Source organism: Oncorhynchus tshawytscha, unplaced genomic scaffold (genome assembly GCF_018296145.1).
Source record: "Oncorhynchus tshawytscha isolate Ot180627B unplaced genomic scaffold, Otsh_v2.0 Un_contig_1009_pilon_pilon, whole genome shotgun sequence".
NCBI classification, from domain to species: domain Eukaryota; kingdom Metazoa; phylum Chordata; class Actinopteri; order Salmoniformes; family Salmonidae; genus Oncorhynchus; species Oncorhynchus tshawytscha.
In genome coordinates this window covers 1873-17500 of record NW_024609692.1, presented here as the reverse complement: position 1 = coordinate 17500, position 15628 = coordinate 1873, and the positions used below count along the sequence as shown (strand labels likewise).

Below are 15628 nucleotides of genomic sequence, written 5' to 3'. Positions count from 1 at the left end.
GTGGTTAGAGGCAGGGTAGCCTGGTGGTTAGAGGCAGGGTAGCCTAGTGGTTAGAGGCAGGGTAGCCTAGTGGTTAGAGGCAGGGTAGCCTGGTGCTTAGAGGCAGGGTAGCCTGGTGCTTAGAGGCAGGGTAGCCTGGTGCTTAGAGGCAGGGTAGCCTGGTGCTTAGAGGCAGGGTAGCCTGGTGCTTAGAGGCAGGGTAGCCTGGTGCTTAGAGGCAGGGTAGCCTGGTGCTTAGAGGCAGGGTAGCCTGGTGGTTAGAGGCAGGGTAGCCTGGTGGTTAGAGGCAGGGTAGCCTGGTGGTTAGAGGCAGGGTAGCCTGGTGGTTAGAGGCAGGGTAGCCTGGTGGTTAGAGGCAGGGTAGCCTGGTGGTTAGAGGCAGGGTAGCCTGGTGGTTAGAGGCAGGGTAGCCTGGTGGTTAGAGGCAGGGTAGCCTGGTGCTTAGAGGCAGGGTAGCCTGGTGGTTAGAGGCAGGGTAGCCTGGTGGTTAGAGCATTGGACTAGTAACCGGAAGGTTGCGAGTTCAAATCCCCGAGCTGACAAGGTACAAATCTGTCGTTCTGCCCCTGAACAGGCAGTTAACCCACTGTTCCTAGGCAGTAATTGAAAATAAGAATTTGTTCTTAACTGACTTGCCTAGTTAAATAAAAAGGTACAAAAAATATATATTATTATTTATTTTTAAAGTTACGTTTCCATTTCAGTTGTGTATCAGAACAACCATTAGTTAGAACAGACGGCACACTGCAGCCCAGTTTAACATTTAGAAAACACAAACAGGTCACACACCTCCTTCTCCAGCTCCACGTTCACCATCTCCTCTTTCATCTTCTCCATCCGTTCTACCTTACGTCTCAAACCCTCCGTTTCCTCCTTCAGCAGGATCACGTTCTCCCTCGTCTCCCTGGGATATGGAATGAGTGGAGACAGTGAGAGAGAGAGAGAGAGAGGTTTAAGTGACATTAATGATAGTTGTCTTCTTTTACAACCTACAAATAATCTCTTAGCTGTCCTGCTCCATGTGTTCTAGTAGTGTTACCTGAGGTAAACATTCTCCTCCCTTAGCTGTCGGAGCTCCTTGTCCATATCCGGGACCCTAGCGACCTCTGACCTCATGTTCTTCACTATGACAACATCCTGCTCGTGCAGAGCCAACTTCCTCTCCAACTCCTGGGAGGGGTGGGGGGGGGAGAGAGAGACACACACAGACACACACCTTTGAGTTGTATTCTCCGCTCATGAAAGAGAGATTTAATGACCATCTGAAAGGTGAACATGGTGGAGTTTGAGGTTGTGTGTTAGACTGAAGGGTTAATAGCATCTCTTCATTTGATGCCAGGTCATTTAAACCCAGAAACAATAAATGGTGATTACATTGAGAGTTTATAAAGCCTACAGAGGACAGAGTTTAAACCCAGAAACAATAAATGGTGATTACATTGCATAAAAAATTACCACTTAACTTCCCAGATGACACTTTGGAGAGAACACACACGGATGCCAAGATAAGCAGAAGCAAAAGAAATGGACCTGCACCTGTTCAACAGCTCAAAACCTCTACAGGCATATAAAGCACCACAGAATAAACAAGATTGATACTTCAGTCCTTCTCCTAGTACCAACTCTAGTCCCAATCTCAACCCCAGTCCTAATCCTAACCTAGCTCCCCAACTCTAGTCCCAATCTCAACCCCAGTCCTAATCCTAATCTAGCTCCAACTCTAGTCCCAATCTCAACCCCAGTCCTAATCCTAACCTAGCTCCAACTCTAGTCCCAATCCCAGTCCTAATCCTGACCTAACTCCACCTCTAGTCCCAATCTCAATCCCAGTCCTAATCCAGCTCCAACTCTAGTCCCAATCTCAACCCCAGTCCTAACGCTAACCTAGCTCGAACTCTAGTCCCAATCTCAACCCCAGTCTTAATCCTAACCTAGCTCCAACTCCAGTCCCAATCCCAGTCCTAATCTAGCTCCGCAACTCTAGTCCCAATCTCAACCCCAGTCCTAACCTAGCTCCAACTCTAGTCCCAATCTCAACCCCAGTCCTAACCTAGCTCCAACTCTAGTCCCAATCTCAATCCCTGTCCTAATCCTAACCTAGCTCCCCAACTCTAGTCCCAATATCAACCCCAGTCTTAATCCTAACCTAGCTCCAACTCCAGTCCCAATCCCAGTCCTAATCTAGCTCCCCAACTCTAGTCCCAATCTCAACCCCAGTCCTAAATTGAATTCAGGTACAATCAGTTTCAATCTTCATACATCAGTCCCAACCTCCTAGTTTTCTAAACCTAGTCCCAATCTGAACTGTATTAATACCAATCTTAATCTAGACATCATTAATTTTAGTCCTACTTTGAACAACAATAATCCTAGCCTCACCTTAATCTTGAGTTCGTGGTCGGAGCAGGTGGATGATGCTAACTGGAGGGCCTGGCACCGCTGAGACACTTCCTGGTACTTCCTGTAAAGAGGACCAGTCAGGGGGGGAGGAAATCCAGGCAGGACCAATCAGAAGAAAGGAAATCCAGGAAGTAGTGTGTGTTACCTGTGTTGTAGCTCCACTTGTTCCTGTAGTCCCTGGTTCTCCAGTGTCTGGTTAGAGATGGTGTTGTCCCGCGTCTGGACCTGCTGCTTCAGGTCCCGGATCTCATCCTTTAAACCGCTCACCGTCTACAGGGACAAATAACACAGTGTAGTCATCAACCTCATCCTCAGTCTCATCCTTTAAACCGCTCATCCTCTACAGGGACAAATAACACATAGTGAAGTCATCAACCTCATCCTTTAAACCGCTCATCCTCTACAGGGACAAATAACACATAGTGAAGTCATCAACCTCATCCTTTAAACCGCTCATCCTCTACAGGGACAAATGACACACAGTGTAGTCATCAGCTGTGTGTGGTACTACCACTGCCTCCTGCGGGGACGCGGGCTGAGATTTAAAATATATTATACATAGAACAAATAATGAGTTACTCCACAGAAAAATAGTAATTTGACGATGTGAGTGGAGACTTGAGGTCGACTGGTTAATTAGAGCGATTTCTAGTTTTCATAACAATCGGGAATTTCTGGACGCCGATTATGGCGCATTGCATTGCATTGCACGAGGAAACTGAGTAGCAGGCTGACCACCTGGTACGCGAGTGCAGTAGGAGCCAAGGTAAGTTGCCAGCTAGCGTTAAACTTATCTTGTAAAAAAAAAACGATCAATCTTCACAGAATCACTAGTTAACTATACATGGTTGATGATATTACTAGGTTAACTAGCTTGTCCTGCGTTGCCTGTTAATTTAGCATCGAGTCACAGCCTGCCAAACGGGGGATGATTTAACAAAAACACAATCATTGCACGAATGTACCCAACCATAAACATAAACGCCTCTAATAAAATCAATACACAGAAGTATATATTTTTTAAACCTGCATATTTAGCTAAAAGAAATTCATGTTAGCAGGCAATATTAACCAGGTGAAATTGTGTCACTTCTCTTGCGTTCATAGCACGCAGAGTCAGAGTATATGCAACAGAGTGGGCCGCCTGGCTCGTTGCCAACTAATTTGCCAGAACTTTACATAACATTGAAGATCGTGCAATGTAACAGCCATATTTAGACTGATGGATGCCACCCGTTTGATAAAATACAGAACGGTTCCGTATTTCACTGAAAGAATAAACATTTTGTTTTCTAAATGATAGTTTCTGGATTTGTTAATGACCAAAGGCTCGTATTTCTGTGTTTATTATATAATAATTAAATCTATGATTTGATATTTGATAGAGCAGTCTGAGTGGTGGCAGGCACTAAAGTGCCTATTAGAACATCCAATAGTCAAAGGTATATGAAATACAAATTGTATAGAGAGAAATAGTCAACATGTCGTAATTCCTATAATAACTACAACCTAAAACTTCTTACCTGGGAATATTGAAGACTCATGTTAAAAGGAACCACCAGCTTTCATATGTTCTCATGTTCTGAGCAAGGAACTTAAACGCTAGCTTTCTTACATGGCACATATTGCACTTTTACTTTCTTCTCCAACACTGTGTTTTTGCATGATTTAAACCAAATTGATCATGTTTCATTATTTATTTGAGATGAAAGAGTTGATTCATGTATTATATAAAGTTAAAATAAAAGTGTTCATTCAGTATTGTTGTAATTGTCATTATTACAAATATATATATAAAAATCGGCATTGGCTTTTTTTGGTCCTCCAATAAATCTTTATCAGCATTGAAAAATCATCATCAGTCGACAACTAGTGGAGACATATAATCTGATCTCTGTTACAGGTGTACCTGGTTAGAGGAGTGATTTTATGCTATAATCTGATCTCTGTTACAGGTGTACCTGGTTAGAGGAGTGATTTTATGCTATAATCTGATCTCTGTTACAGGTGTACCTGGTTAGAGGAGTGATTTTATGCTATAATCTGATCTCTGTTACAGGTGTACCTGGTTAGAGGAGTGATTTTATGGTATAATCTGATCTCTGTTACAGGTGTACCTGGTTAGAGGTGTGATTTTATGGTATAATCTGATCTCTGTTACAGGTGTACCTGGTTAGAGGTGTGATTTTATGCTATAATCTGATCTCTGTTACAGGTGTACCTGGTTAGAGGTGTGATTTTATGCTATAATCTGATCTCTGTTACAGGTGTACCTGGTTAGAGGAGTGATCTGATGGTATAATCTGATCTCTGTTACAGGTGTACCTGGTTAGAGGAGTGATCTGATGGTATAATCTGATCTGTTACAGGTGTACCTGGTTAGAGGAGTGATTTTATGGTATAATCTGATCTCTGTTACAGGTGTACCTGGTTAGAGGAGTGATTTTATGCTATAATCTGATCTCTGTTACAGGTGTACCTGGTTAGAGGAGTGATTTTATGCTATAATCTGATCTCTGTTACAGGTGAACCTGGTTAAAGGAGTGATCTGATGGTATAATCTGATCTCTGTTACAGGTGTACCTGGTTAGAGGAGTGATTTTATGGTATAATCTGATCTCTGTTACAGGTGTACCTGGTTAAAGGAGTGATTTTATGGTATAATCTGATCTCTGTTACAGGTGTACCTGGTTAAAGGAGTGATCTGATGGTATAATCTGATCTCTGTAACAGGTGTACCTGGTTAGAGGAGTGATCTGATGGTATAATCTGATCTCTGTTACAGGTGTACCTGGTTAAAGGAGTGATCTGATTGTATAATCTGATCTCTGTTACAGGTGTACCTGGTTAAAGGAGTGATCTGATTGTATAATCTGATCTCTGTAACAGGTGTACCTGGTTAGAGGAGTGATCTGATGGTATAATCTGATCTCTGTTACAGGTGTACCTGGTTAGAGGAGTGATCTGATGGTATAATCTGATCTCTGTTACAGGTGTACCTGGTTAAAGGAGTGATCTGATGGTATAATCTGATCTCTGTTACAGGTGTACCTGGTTAGAGGAGTGATTTTATGGTATAATCTGATCTCTGTTACAGGTGTACCTGGTTAAAGGAGTGATTTTATGGTATAATCTGATCTCTGTTACAGATGTACCTGGTTAAAGGAGTGATCTGATGGTATAATCTGATCTCTGTTACAGGTGTACCTGGTTAGAGGAGTGATCTGATTGTATAATCTGATCTCTGTAACAGGTGTACCTGGTTAGAGGAGTGATCTGATGGTATAATCTGATCTCTGTTACAGGTGTACCTGGTTAAAGGAGTGATCTGATGGTATAATCTGATCTCTGTAACAGGTGTACCTGGTTAGAGGAGTGATCTGATGGTATAATCTGATCTCTGTAACAGGTGTACCTGGTTAAAGGAGTGATCTGATGGTATAATCTGATCTCTGTAACAGGTGTACCTGGTTAAAGGAGTGATTTTATGGTATAATCTGATCTCTGTAACAGGTGTACCTGGTTAAAGGAGTGATCTGATGGTATAATCTGATCTCTGTAACAGGTGTACCTGGTTAAAGGAGTGATCTGATGGTATAATCTGATCTCTGTAACAGGTGTACCTGGTTAGAGGTGTTGAGCCATCCATCCCTCTCCTCCACCCTCCTGTTGAGAGACTCCAGGGTCCGATGTAGAGCACGGTTTGCCTCTGCCTTTTCCGATAGGCTCTGGCTAGACTCCGCCTCCCTCTCTTCCAGGCGTCTGATACGTCCCAGCAGGTCCTGGTTACGGTCCACCTCACGCTGGAACAATTAGAACGTGGGCCACAGAAGTCAGAACACAGAAGTCAGAACACAGAACACTCCAGGTGTGTGTGTGTGTGTTTGTTACCTCCAGCTGTGTTTGTGTGTGTGCATGGGTGTGTGTGTTACCTCCAGGTGTGTGTTACCTCCAGGTGTGTTTGTGTGTGTGCATGGGTGTGTGTGTTACCTCCAGGTGTGTGTTACCTCCAGCTGTGTGTTACCTCCAGCTGTGTTTGTGTGTTACCTCCAGGTGTATGTGTGCGTGTGTTACTTCCAGGTGTATGTGTGCGTGTGTTACTTCCAGGTGTATGTGTGCGTGTGTTACTTCCAGGTGTATGTGTGCGTGTGTTACTTCCAGGTGTATGTGTGCGTGTGTTACTTCCAGGTGTATGTGTGCGTGTGTTACTTCCAGGTGTATGTGTGCGTGTGTTACTTCCAGGTGTATGTGTGCGTGTGTTACTTCCAGGTGTATGTGTGCGTGTGTTACTTCCAGGTGTATGTGTGCGTGTGTTACTTCCAGGTGTATGTGTGCGTGTGTTACTTCCAGGTGTATGTGTGCGTGTGTTACTTCCAGGTGTATGTGTGCGTGTGTTACTTCCAGGTGTATGTGTGCGTGTGTTACCTCCAGGTGTGTGTGTGCGTGTGTTACTTCCAGGTGTGTGTGTGCGTGTGTTACTTCCGGGTGTGTGTGTGCGTGTGTTACTTCCGGGTGTGTGTGTGCGTGTGTTACTTCCGGGTGTGTGTGTGTGTGTGTTACCTCCGGGTGTATGTGTGTGTGTGTTACCTCCGGGTGTATGTGTGTGTGTTACCTCCAGGTGTGTGTGTGTTACCTCCAGGTGTATGTGTGTGTGTGTTACCTCCAGGTGTATGTGTGTGTGTGTTACCTCCAGGTGTGTGTGTGTGTGTTACCTCCAGGTGTGTGTGTGTGTTACCTCCAGGTGTGTGTGTGTGTTACCTCCAGGTGTATGTGTGTGTTACCTCCAGGTGTATGTGTGTGTTACCTCCAGGTGTATGTGTGTGTTACCTCCAGGTGTATGTGTGTGTTACCTCCAGGTGTATGTGCGTGTGTTACATCCAGGTGTGTGTGCGTGTGATACATCCAGGTGTGTGTGCGTGTGATACCTCCAGGTGTATGTGTGCGTGTGTTACTTCCAGGTGTGCGTGTGTTACTTCCAGGTGTATGTGTGCGTGTGTTACTTCCAGGTGTATGTGTGCGTGTGTTACTTCCAGGTGTATGTGTGCGTGTGTTACTTCCAGGTGTATGTGTGCGTGTGTTACTTCCAGGTGTGCGTGTGTTACTTCCAGGTGTATGTGCGCGTGTGTTACTTCCAGGTGTATGTGCGCGTGTGTTACTTCCAGGTGTATGTGCGCGTGTGTTACTTCCAGGTGTATGTGCGCGTGTGTTACTTCCAGGTGTATGTGCGCGTGTGTTACTTCCAGGTGTATGTGCGCGTGTGTTACCTCCAGGTGTATGTGCGCGTGTGTTACCTCCAGGTGTATGTGCGCGTGTGTTACTTCCAGGTGTATGTGCGCGTGTGTTACTTCCAGGTGTGTGTGCGCGTGTGTTACTTCCAGGTGTGTGTGTGCGTGTGTTACTTCCAGGTGTGTGTGTGTGTGTTACTTCCAGGTGTGTGTGTGTGTGTTACTTCCAGGTGTGTGTGTGTGTGTTACCTCCAGGTGTGTGTGTGCGTGTGTTACCTCCAGGTGTGTGTGTGCGTGTGTTACTTCCAGGTGTGTGTGTGTTACTTCCAGGTGTGTGTGCGTGTTACTTCCAGGTGTGTGTGCGCGTGTTACTTCCAGGTGTGTGTGCGCGTGTTACTTCCAGGTGTGTGTGCGCGTGTTACTTCCAGGTGTGTGTGCGCGTGTTACTTCCAGGTGTGTGTGCGCGTGTTACTTCCAGGTGTGTGTGCGCGTGTTACTTCCAGGTGTGTGTGCGCGTGTTACTTCCAGGTGTGTGTGTGCGTGTTACTTCCAGGTGTGTGTGTGTGTGTTACTTCCAGGTGTGTGTGTGTGTTACCTCCAGGTGTATGTGTGTGTGTGTGTTACCTCCAGGTGTATGTGTGTGTGTGTTACCTCCAGGTGTATGTGTGTGTGTGTGTTACCTCCAGGTGTATGTGTGTGTGTGTTACCTCCAGGTGTATGTGTGTGTGTGTTACCTCCAGGTGTATGTGTGTGTGTGTTACCTCCAGGTGTATGTGTGTGTGTGTTACCTCCAGGTGTATGTGTGTGTGTGTTACCTCCAGGTGTATGTGTGTGTGTGTTACCTCCAGGTGTATGTGTGTGTGTGTTACCTCCAGGTGTATGTGTGTGTGTGTTACCTCCAGGTGTATGTGTGTGTGTGTTACCTCCAGGTGTATGTGTGTGTGTGTTACCTCCAGGTGTATGTGTGTGTGTGTTACCTCCAGGTGTATGTGTGTGTGTGGTGTACCTCCAGGTGTATGTGTGTGTGTGTTACCTCCAGGTGTATGTGTGTGTGTGTTACCTCCAGGTGTATGTGTGTGTGTGTTACCTCCAGGTGTATGTGTGTGTGTGTTACCTCCAGGTGTATGTGTGTGTGTGTTACCTCCAGGTGTATGTGTGTGTGTGTGTTACCTCCAGGTGTATGTGTGTGTGTGTGTTACCTCCAGGTGTATGTGTGTGTGTGTGTTACCTCCAGGTGTATGTGTGTGTGTGTGTTACCTCCAGGTGTATGTGTGTGTGTGTGTTACCTCCAGGTGTATGTGTGTGTGTGTGTTACCTCCAGGTGTATGTGTGTGTGTGTGTTACCTCCAGGTGTATGTGTGTGTGTGTGTTACCTCCAGGTGTATGTGTGTGTGTGTGTTACCTCCAGGTGTATGTGTGTGTGTGTTACCTCCAGGTGTATGTGTGTGTGTGTGTTACCTCCAGGTGTATGTGTGTGTGTGTTACCTCCAGGTGTATGTGTGCGTGTGTTACTTCCAGGTGTATGTGTGCGTGTGTTACCTCCAGGTGTGTGTGTGCGTGTGTTACTTCCAGGTGTGTGTGTGCGTGTGTTACTTCCGGGTGTGTGTGTGCGTGTGTTACTTCCGGGTGTGTGTGTGCGTGTGTTACTTCCGGGTGTGTGTGTGTGTGTGTGTGTTTACCTCCGGGTGTATGTGTGTGTGTGTTACCTCCGGGTGTATGTGTGTGTGTTACCTCCAGGTGTGTGTGTGTTACCTCCAGGTGTATGTGTGTGTGTGTTACCTCCAGGTGTATGTGTGTGTGTGTTACCTCCAGGTGTGTGTGTGTGTTACCTCCAGGTGTGTGTGTGTGTTACCTCCAGGTGTGTGTGTGTGTTACCTCCAGGTGTATGTGTGTGTTACCTCCAGGTGTATGTGTGTGTTACCTCCAGGTGTATGTGTGTGTTACCTCCAGGTGTATGTGTGTGTTACCTCCAGGTGTATGTGTGTGTTACCTCCAGGTGTATGTGTGTGTTACCTCCAGGTGTATGTGTGTGTTACCTCCAGGTGTATGTGCGTGTGTTACATCCAGGTGTGTGTGCGTGTGATACATCCAGGTGTGTGTGCGTGTGATACCTCCAGGTGTATGTGTGCGTGTGTTACTTCCAGGTGTGCGTGTGTTACTTCCAGGTGTATGTGCGCGTGTGTTACTTCCAGGTGTATGTGCGCGTGTGTTACTTCCAGGTGTATGTGCGCGTGTGTTACTTCCAGGTGTATGTGCGCGTGTGTTACTTCCAGGTGTATGTGTGCGTGTGTTACTTCCAGGTGTATGTGTGCGTGTGTTACTTCCAGGTGTATGTGTGCGTGTGTTACTTCCAGGTGTATGTGTGCGTGTGATACCTCCAGGTGTATGTGTGCGTGTGTTACTTCCAGGTGTGCGTGTGTTACTTCCAGGTGTATGTGCGCGTGTGTTACTTCCAGGTGTATGTGTGCGTGTGTTACTTCCAGGTGTATGTGTGCGTGTGTTACTTCCAGGTGTATGTGTGCGTGTGTTACTTCCAGGTGTATGTGTGCGTGTGATACCTCCAGGTGTATGTGTGCGTGTGTTACTTCCAGGTGTGCGTGTGTTACTTCCAGGTGTATGTGCGCGTGTGTTACTTCCAGGTGTATGTGCGCGTGTGTTACTTCCAGGTGTATGTGCGCGTGTGTTACTTCCAGGTGTATGTGCGCGTGTGTTACTTCCAGGTGTATGTGCGCGTGTGTTACTTCCAGGTGTATGTGCGCGTGTGTTACTTCCAGGTGTATGTGCGCGTGTGTTACCTCCAGGTGTATGTGCGCGTGTGTTACCTCCAGGTGTATGTGCGCGTGTGTTACCTCCAGGTGTATGTGCGCGTGTGTTACTTCCAGGTGTGTGTGCGCGTGTGTTACTTCCAGGTGTGTGTGCGCGTGTGTTACTTCCAGGTGTGTGTGCGCGTGTTACTTCCAGGTGTGTGTGCGCGTGTTACTTCCAGGTGTGTGTGCGCGTGTTACTTCCAGGTGTGTGTGTGCGTTACTTCCAGGTGTGTGTGTGCGTTACCTCCAGGTGTATGTGTGTGTGTGCGTTACCTCCAGGTGTATGTGTGTGTGCGTTACCTCCAGGTGTATGTGTGTGTGTTACCTCCAGGTGTATGTGTGTGTGTGTTACCTCCAGGTGTATGTGTGTGTGTGTTACCTCCAGGTGTATGTGTGTGTGTGTTACCTCCAGGTGTATGTGTGTGTGTGTTACCTCCAGGTGTATGTGTGTGTGTGTTACCTCCAGGTGTATGTGTGTGTGTGTTACCTCCAGGTGTATGTGTGTGTGTGTTACCTCCAGGTGTATGTGTGTGTGTGTTACCTCCAGGTGTATGTGTGTGTGTGTTACCTCCAGGTGTATGTGTGTGTGTGTTACCTCCAGGTGTATGTGTGTGTGTGTGTTACCTCCAGGTGTATGTGTGTGTGTGTTACCTCCAGGTGTATGTGTGTGTGTGTTACCTCCAGGTGTATGTGTGTGTGTGTTACCTCCAGGTGTATGTGTGTGTGTGTTACCTCCAGGTGTATGTGTGTGTGTGTTACCTCCAGGTGTATGTGTGTGTGTGTTACCTCCAGGTGTATGTGTGTGTGTGTTACCTCCAGGTGTATGTGTGTGTGTGTTACCTCCAGGTGTATGTGTGTGTGTGTTACCTCCAGGTGTATGTGTGTGTGTGTTACCTCCAGGTGTATGTGTGTGTGTGTTACCTCCAGGTGTATGTGTGTGTGTGTTACCTCCAGGTGTATGTGTGTGTGTGTTACCTCCAGGTGTATGTGTGTGTGTGTTACCTCCAGGTGTATGTGTGTGTGTGTTTACCTCCAGGTGTATGTGTGTGTGTGTGTTACCTCCAGGTGTATGTGTGTGTGTGTGTTACCTCCAGGTGTATGTGTGTGTGTGTTACCTCCAGGTGTATGTGTGTGTGTGTTACCTCCAGGTGTGTGTGTGTGTGTGTTACCTCCAGGTGTATGTGTGTGTGTGTTACCTCCAGGTGTATGTGTGTGTGTGTTACCTCCAGGTGTATGTGTGTGTGTGTTACCTCCAGGTGTATGTGTGTGTGTGTTACCTCCAGGTGTATGTGTGTGTGTGTTACCTCCAGGTGTATGTGTGTGTGTGTTACCTCCAGGTGTATGTGTGTGTGTGTTACCTCCAGGTGTATGTGTGTGTGTGTTACCTCCAGGTGTATGTGTGTGTGTGTTACCTCCAGGTGTATGTGTGTGTGTGTTACCTCAGGTGTATGTGTGTGTGTGTTACCTCCAGGTGTATGTGTGTGTGTGTTACCTCCAGGTGTATGTGTGTGTGTGTTACCTCCAGGTGTATGTGTGTGTGTGTTACCTCCAGGTGTATGTGTGTGTGTGTTACCTCCAGGTGTATGTGTGTGTGTGTTACCTCCAGGTGTATGTGTGTGTGTGTTACCTCCAGGTGTATGTGTGTGTGTGTGTACCTCCAGGTGTATGTGTGTGTGTGTTACCTCCAGGTGTATGTGTGTGTGGTGTTACCTCCAGGTGTATGTGTGTGTGTGTGTTACCTCCAGGTGTATGTGTGTGTGTGTTACCTCCAGGTGTATGTGTGTGTGTGTTACCTCCAGGTGTATGTGTGTGTGTGTTTACCTCCAGGTGTATGTGTGTGTGTGTTACCTCCAGGTGTATGTGTGTGTGTGTTACCTCCAGGTGTATGTGTGTGTGTGTTACCTCCAGGTGTATGTGTGTGTGTGTTACCTCCAGGTGTATGTGTGTGTGTGTTACCTCCAGGTGTATGTGTGTGTGTGTTACCTCCAGGTGTATGTGTGTGTGTGTTACCTCCAGGTGTATGTGTGTGTGTGTTACCTCCAGGTGTATGTGTGTGTGTGTTACCTCCAGGTGTATGTGTGTGTGTGTTACCTCCAGGTGTATGTGTGTGTGTGTTACCTCCAGGTGTATGTGTGTGTGTGTTACCTCCAGGTGTATGTGTGTGTGTGTGTTACCTCCAGGTGTATGTGTGTGTGTGTGTTACCTCCAGGTGTATGTGTGTGTGTGTGTTACCTCCAGGTGTATGTGTGTGTGTGTGTTACCTCCAGGTGTATGTGTGTGTGTGTGTTACCTCCAGGTGTATGTGTGTGTGTACCTCCAGGTGTATGTGTGTGTGTGTGTTACCTCCAGGTGTATGTGTGTGTGTGTGTGTTACCTCCAGGTGTATGTGTGTGTGTGTGTGTTACCTCCAGGTGTATGTGTGTGTGTGTGTGTTACCTCCAGGTGTATGTGTGTGTGTGTGTGTTACCTCCAGGTGTATGTGTGTGTGTGTGTGTTACCTCCAGGTGTATGTGTGTGTGTGTGTGTTACCTCCAGGTGTATGTGTGTGTGTGTGTGTTACCTCCAGGTGTATGTGTGTGTGTGTGTGTTACCTCCAGGTGTATGTGTGTGTGTGTGTGTACCTCCAGGTGTATGTGTGTGTGTGTGTGTACCTCAGGTGTATGTGTGTGTGTGTGTGTTACCTCCAGGTGTATGTGTGTGTGTGTGTGTTACCTCCAGGTGTATGTGTGTGTGTGTTACCTCCAGGTGTATGTGTGTGTGTGTTACCTCCAGGTGTATGTGTGTGTGTGTTACCTCCAGGTGTATGTGTGTGTGTGTTACCTCCAGGTGTATGTGTGTGTGTTACCTCCAGTTGTATGTGTGTGTGTGTTACCTCCAGGTGTATGTGTGTGTTACCTCCAGGTGTATGTGTGTGTTACCTCCAGGTGTGTGTGTTACATACCTCAAAGTCCCTAGCGCTCAGCGTAGCGTTCTTCTCCAGTTCGATGCGTGCTCTCTTGTGACTGATCTCCATCTGTCTCTTCTCCTGATCCAACTGGATCAGCTGGGTCTTAGACTGAACCTTCTCTGCTGCCTCCAGCAACTACACAGAGACACACGGGTCACTTCCTGTATCTTACATACACAGGTTTCAGACTGTACCTTCTCTCTGCAGTCTCTGGTCATTCACAACAACACAATGTGTCAGTCCCACCACCTCTGTCCTCTAAATACTGTTGGTGTAGGACGTGGTGCTGCACCGTGTCTGTCCTACTCCACCCACCTGTAATCTCTGTAGGTACTGGTTCTGTAGGTACTGGTTCTGTAGGACGTGGCTCTGTGTGTGTCTGTCCTCCTCCACCCACCTGTAATCTCTGCAGGTACTGGTTCTGTAGGATGTGGTTCTCTGTGTGTCTGTCCTACTCCACCCACCTGTAATCTCTGCAGGTACTGGTTTGGTTCTGTAGGACGTGGTTCTGTGTGTGTCTGTCCTACTCCACCCACCTGTAATCTCTGCAGGTACTGGTTCTGCAGGATGTGGCTCTGCACCGGGGCGGGTTCTCCCTGGTTCCGAGACGTGTCCGGAAGAGAGATGAAACTCTTAAAGGACTTCAGAGTGGAGAACACCGTCGTGTCATCCTCAATGTCCATGGTGGTCCACTGTTTACACGGTTGCTGTAGCTTCTATAAGAGAGAGAGAGACCAACATTTACAGGAGCTACGATGTCCATGGTCAACTGTTTACAAGGCTGCTGTAGATTCTATAAGAGAGAGACCAATATTTATAGGAGCTACATACAATGTCCATGGTCAAGAGTTTATTTTTTTACAAGCTTACTGCACTAGAACAGAGCGAAGGTACAGTCATATTCCTATGTGACATAGGAGACTATGTCCATGGTCAACGAGCATTTTGGGGCGACTATCTCTGGTGGGCAAGAAGACGCATGTTAGCTAGCTCCAGAGTGGCGCAGCAGTTTAAGGCACTGCATCTCAGTGCTACAGGTGTCACTACAGACCCCTGGTTCGAATCCAGGCTCTATCACAATCCAGCCGTGACTGGGAGTCCCATAGGGCAGCGCCGGGTTAGGGTTTAGTTAAATAAAAGTTAAAGAAATAAAAAGCTACCTTATACGCTGGTCCATTCGGATGCACAACTCTATTTCAGTATTGCTGATCCGACGCATGCGCCTGGAGCAAAGCTAGTCTGGGGTTAAATAAAAAGGTGTCCGAAAGTCGCGACATGATGTTTGAAATGAGCATACAAAGAAAAGTTGGTCAGTACATTAGCAAAGTCACTAACATTGCACAATAATAGTAATGATGAAGGGTCAAGCCACGTGTAACGCCATGGACCAGAGCTACTAACGTGAACGAGTTTACCAACTAGCCATGCTAACCTGCTACCAGGGTTGCCTAATAACTATGTTATAATAACTCGGTTATTTTAAGGATGGACGAGTCGCAGTTGATAAACATAAATGATGTGATCACAACAACTTGTCTATGATAGTTAACGTTGGTTACCAAGACGTCTCGAATCCCCTAGTTAGCTAACGTTAGCTAGCAAGCTCAATCAACAAATTATAAATTATGTTGATCGGATAGACGTCGGCAAATAATCCGACTTTTAAATCATATGGACACGTTATAGAATTTATTATACAGCTTGATCAGATCTTACCTTGGCACTTGACGTTTAAAAAAAGTTGACTAGTTAGGTAGTTATAGATAGTAACAACAGCTAGCTAGCATTACTTCGAACTCCCTCCTTTCCGAGAACAAGATCTGTGCTGTTATCGCGAGATTACCTGCTGCGTTCTGAAGAGAGTCAAGGCTGCGCTCGATGCGCATATTGAGCAATTCACTAAATACTTCCGAGTAAAATCATCATATATCTTTATACCATTTGGTTTGGAAGTGATTTGTATGTAAACTAACCCGTGAAGCGGCTTGAATATATATATATATATTTTTTTGCCGTTTAGCAGGGTTCCACTGAAACTTATTCTATAGTATTCTTATCTTCTTTGGAATTGGGTTGGCGGATCTTGTAGTGATGGGCATTCCGGCTCTTTTCAGTGAGCTGGCTATGTTGGATCCTAAACGGCTCTTTTAAAAAAAAAGTTTGGTATTTTTTCAAGTCAAACAGTTTGCGATAGTTTGACTATAATTGGTGTTTAAACAATTCTAATAAAATTATTAAATTAAATCATA

The 15628-nt window shown here is 46.3% G+C and overlaps 1 protein-coding gene across 6 annotated transcripts in view; it reads right to left on the bottom strand.

Annotated features, from left to right (window-relative positions):
• mad1l1 (mitotic arrest deficient 1 like 1) overlaps positions 1-15289 on the bottom strand; it is a 142787-nt gene extending 127498 nt beyond the window's left edge. For 4 of the 6 annotated variants that reach the window (XR_006082597.1, XR_006082598.1, XR_006082599.1 and 1 more), the window contains exons 1-8: positions 15096-15216; positions 13916-14095; positions 13374-13514; positions 6024-6203; positions 2546-2670; positions 2380-2461; positions 1040-1170; positions 790-904 (exon numbers count right to left, since the gene is read on the bottom strand). Coding sequence is in view for 3 of the 6 variants with exons in the window: in XM_042316980.1 (XP_042172914.1) it covers positions 790-904; positions 1040-1170; positions 2380-2461; positions 2546-2670; positions 6024-6203; positions 13374-13514; positions 13916-14062 (921 nt within the window). In the remaining 3 variants the exon portion in view is untranslated. The other 2 variants (XM_042316981.1, XM_042316982.1) reach the window with 2 other exon arrangements.
• Positions 15290-15628: the final 339 nt, after the last annotated feature.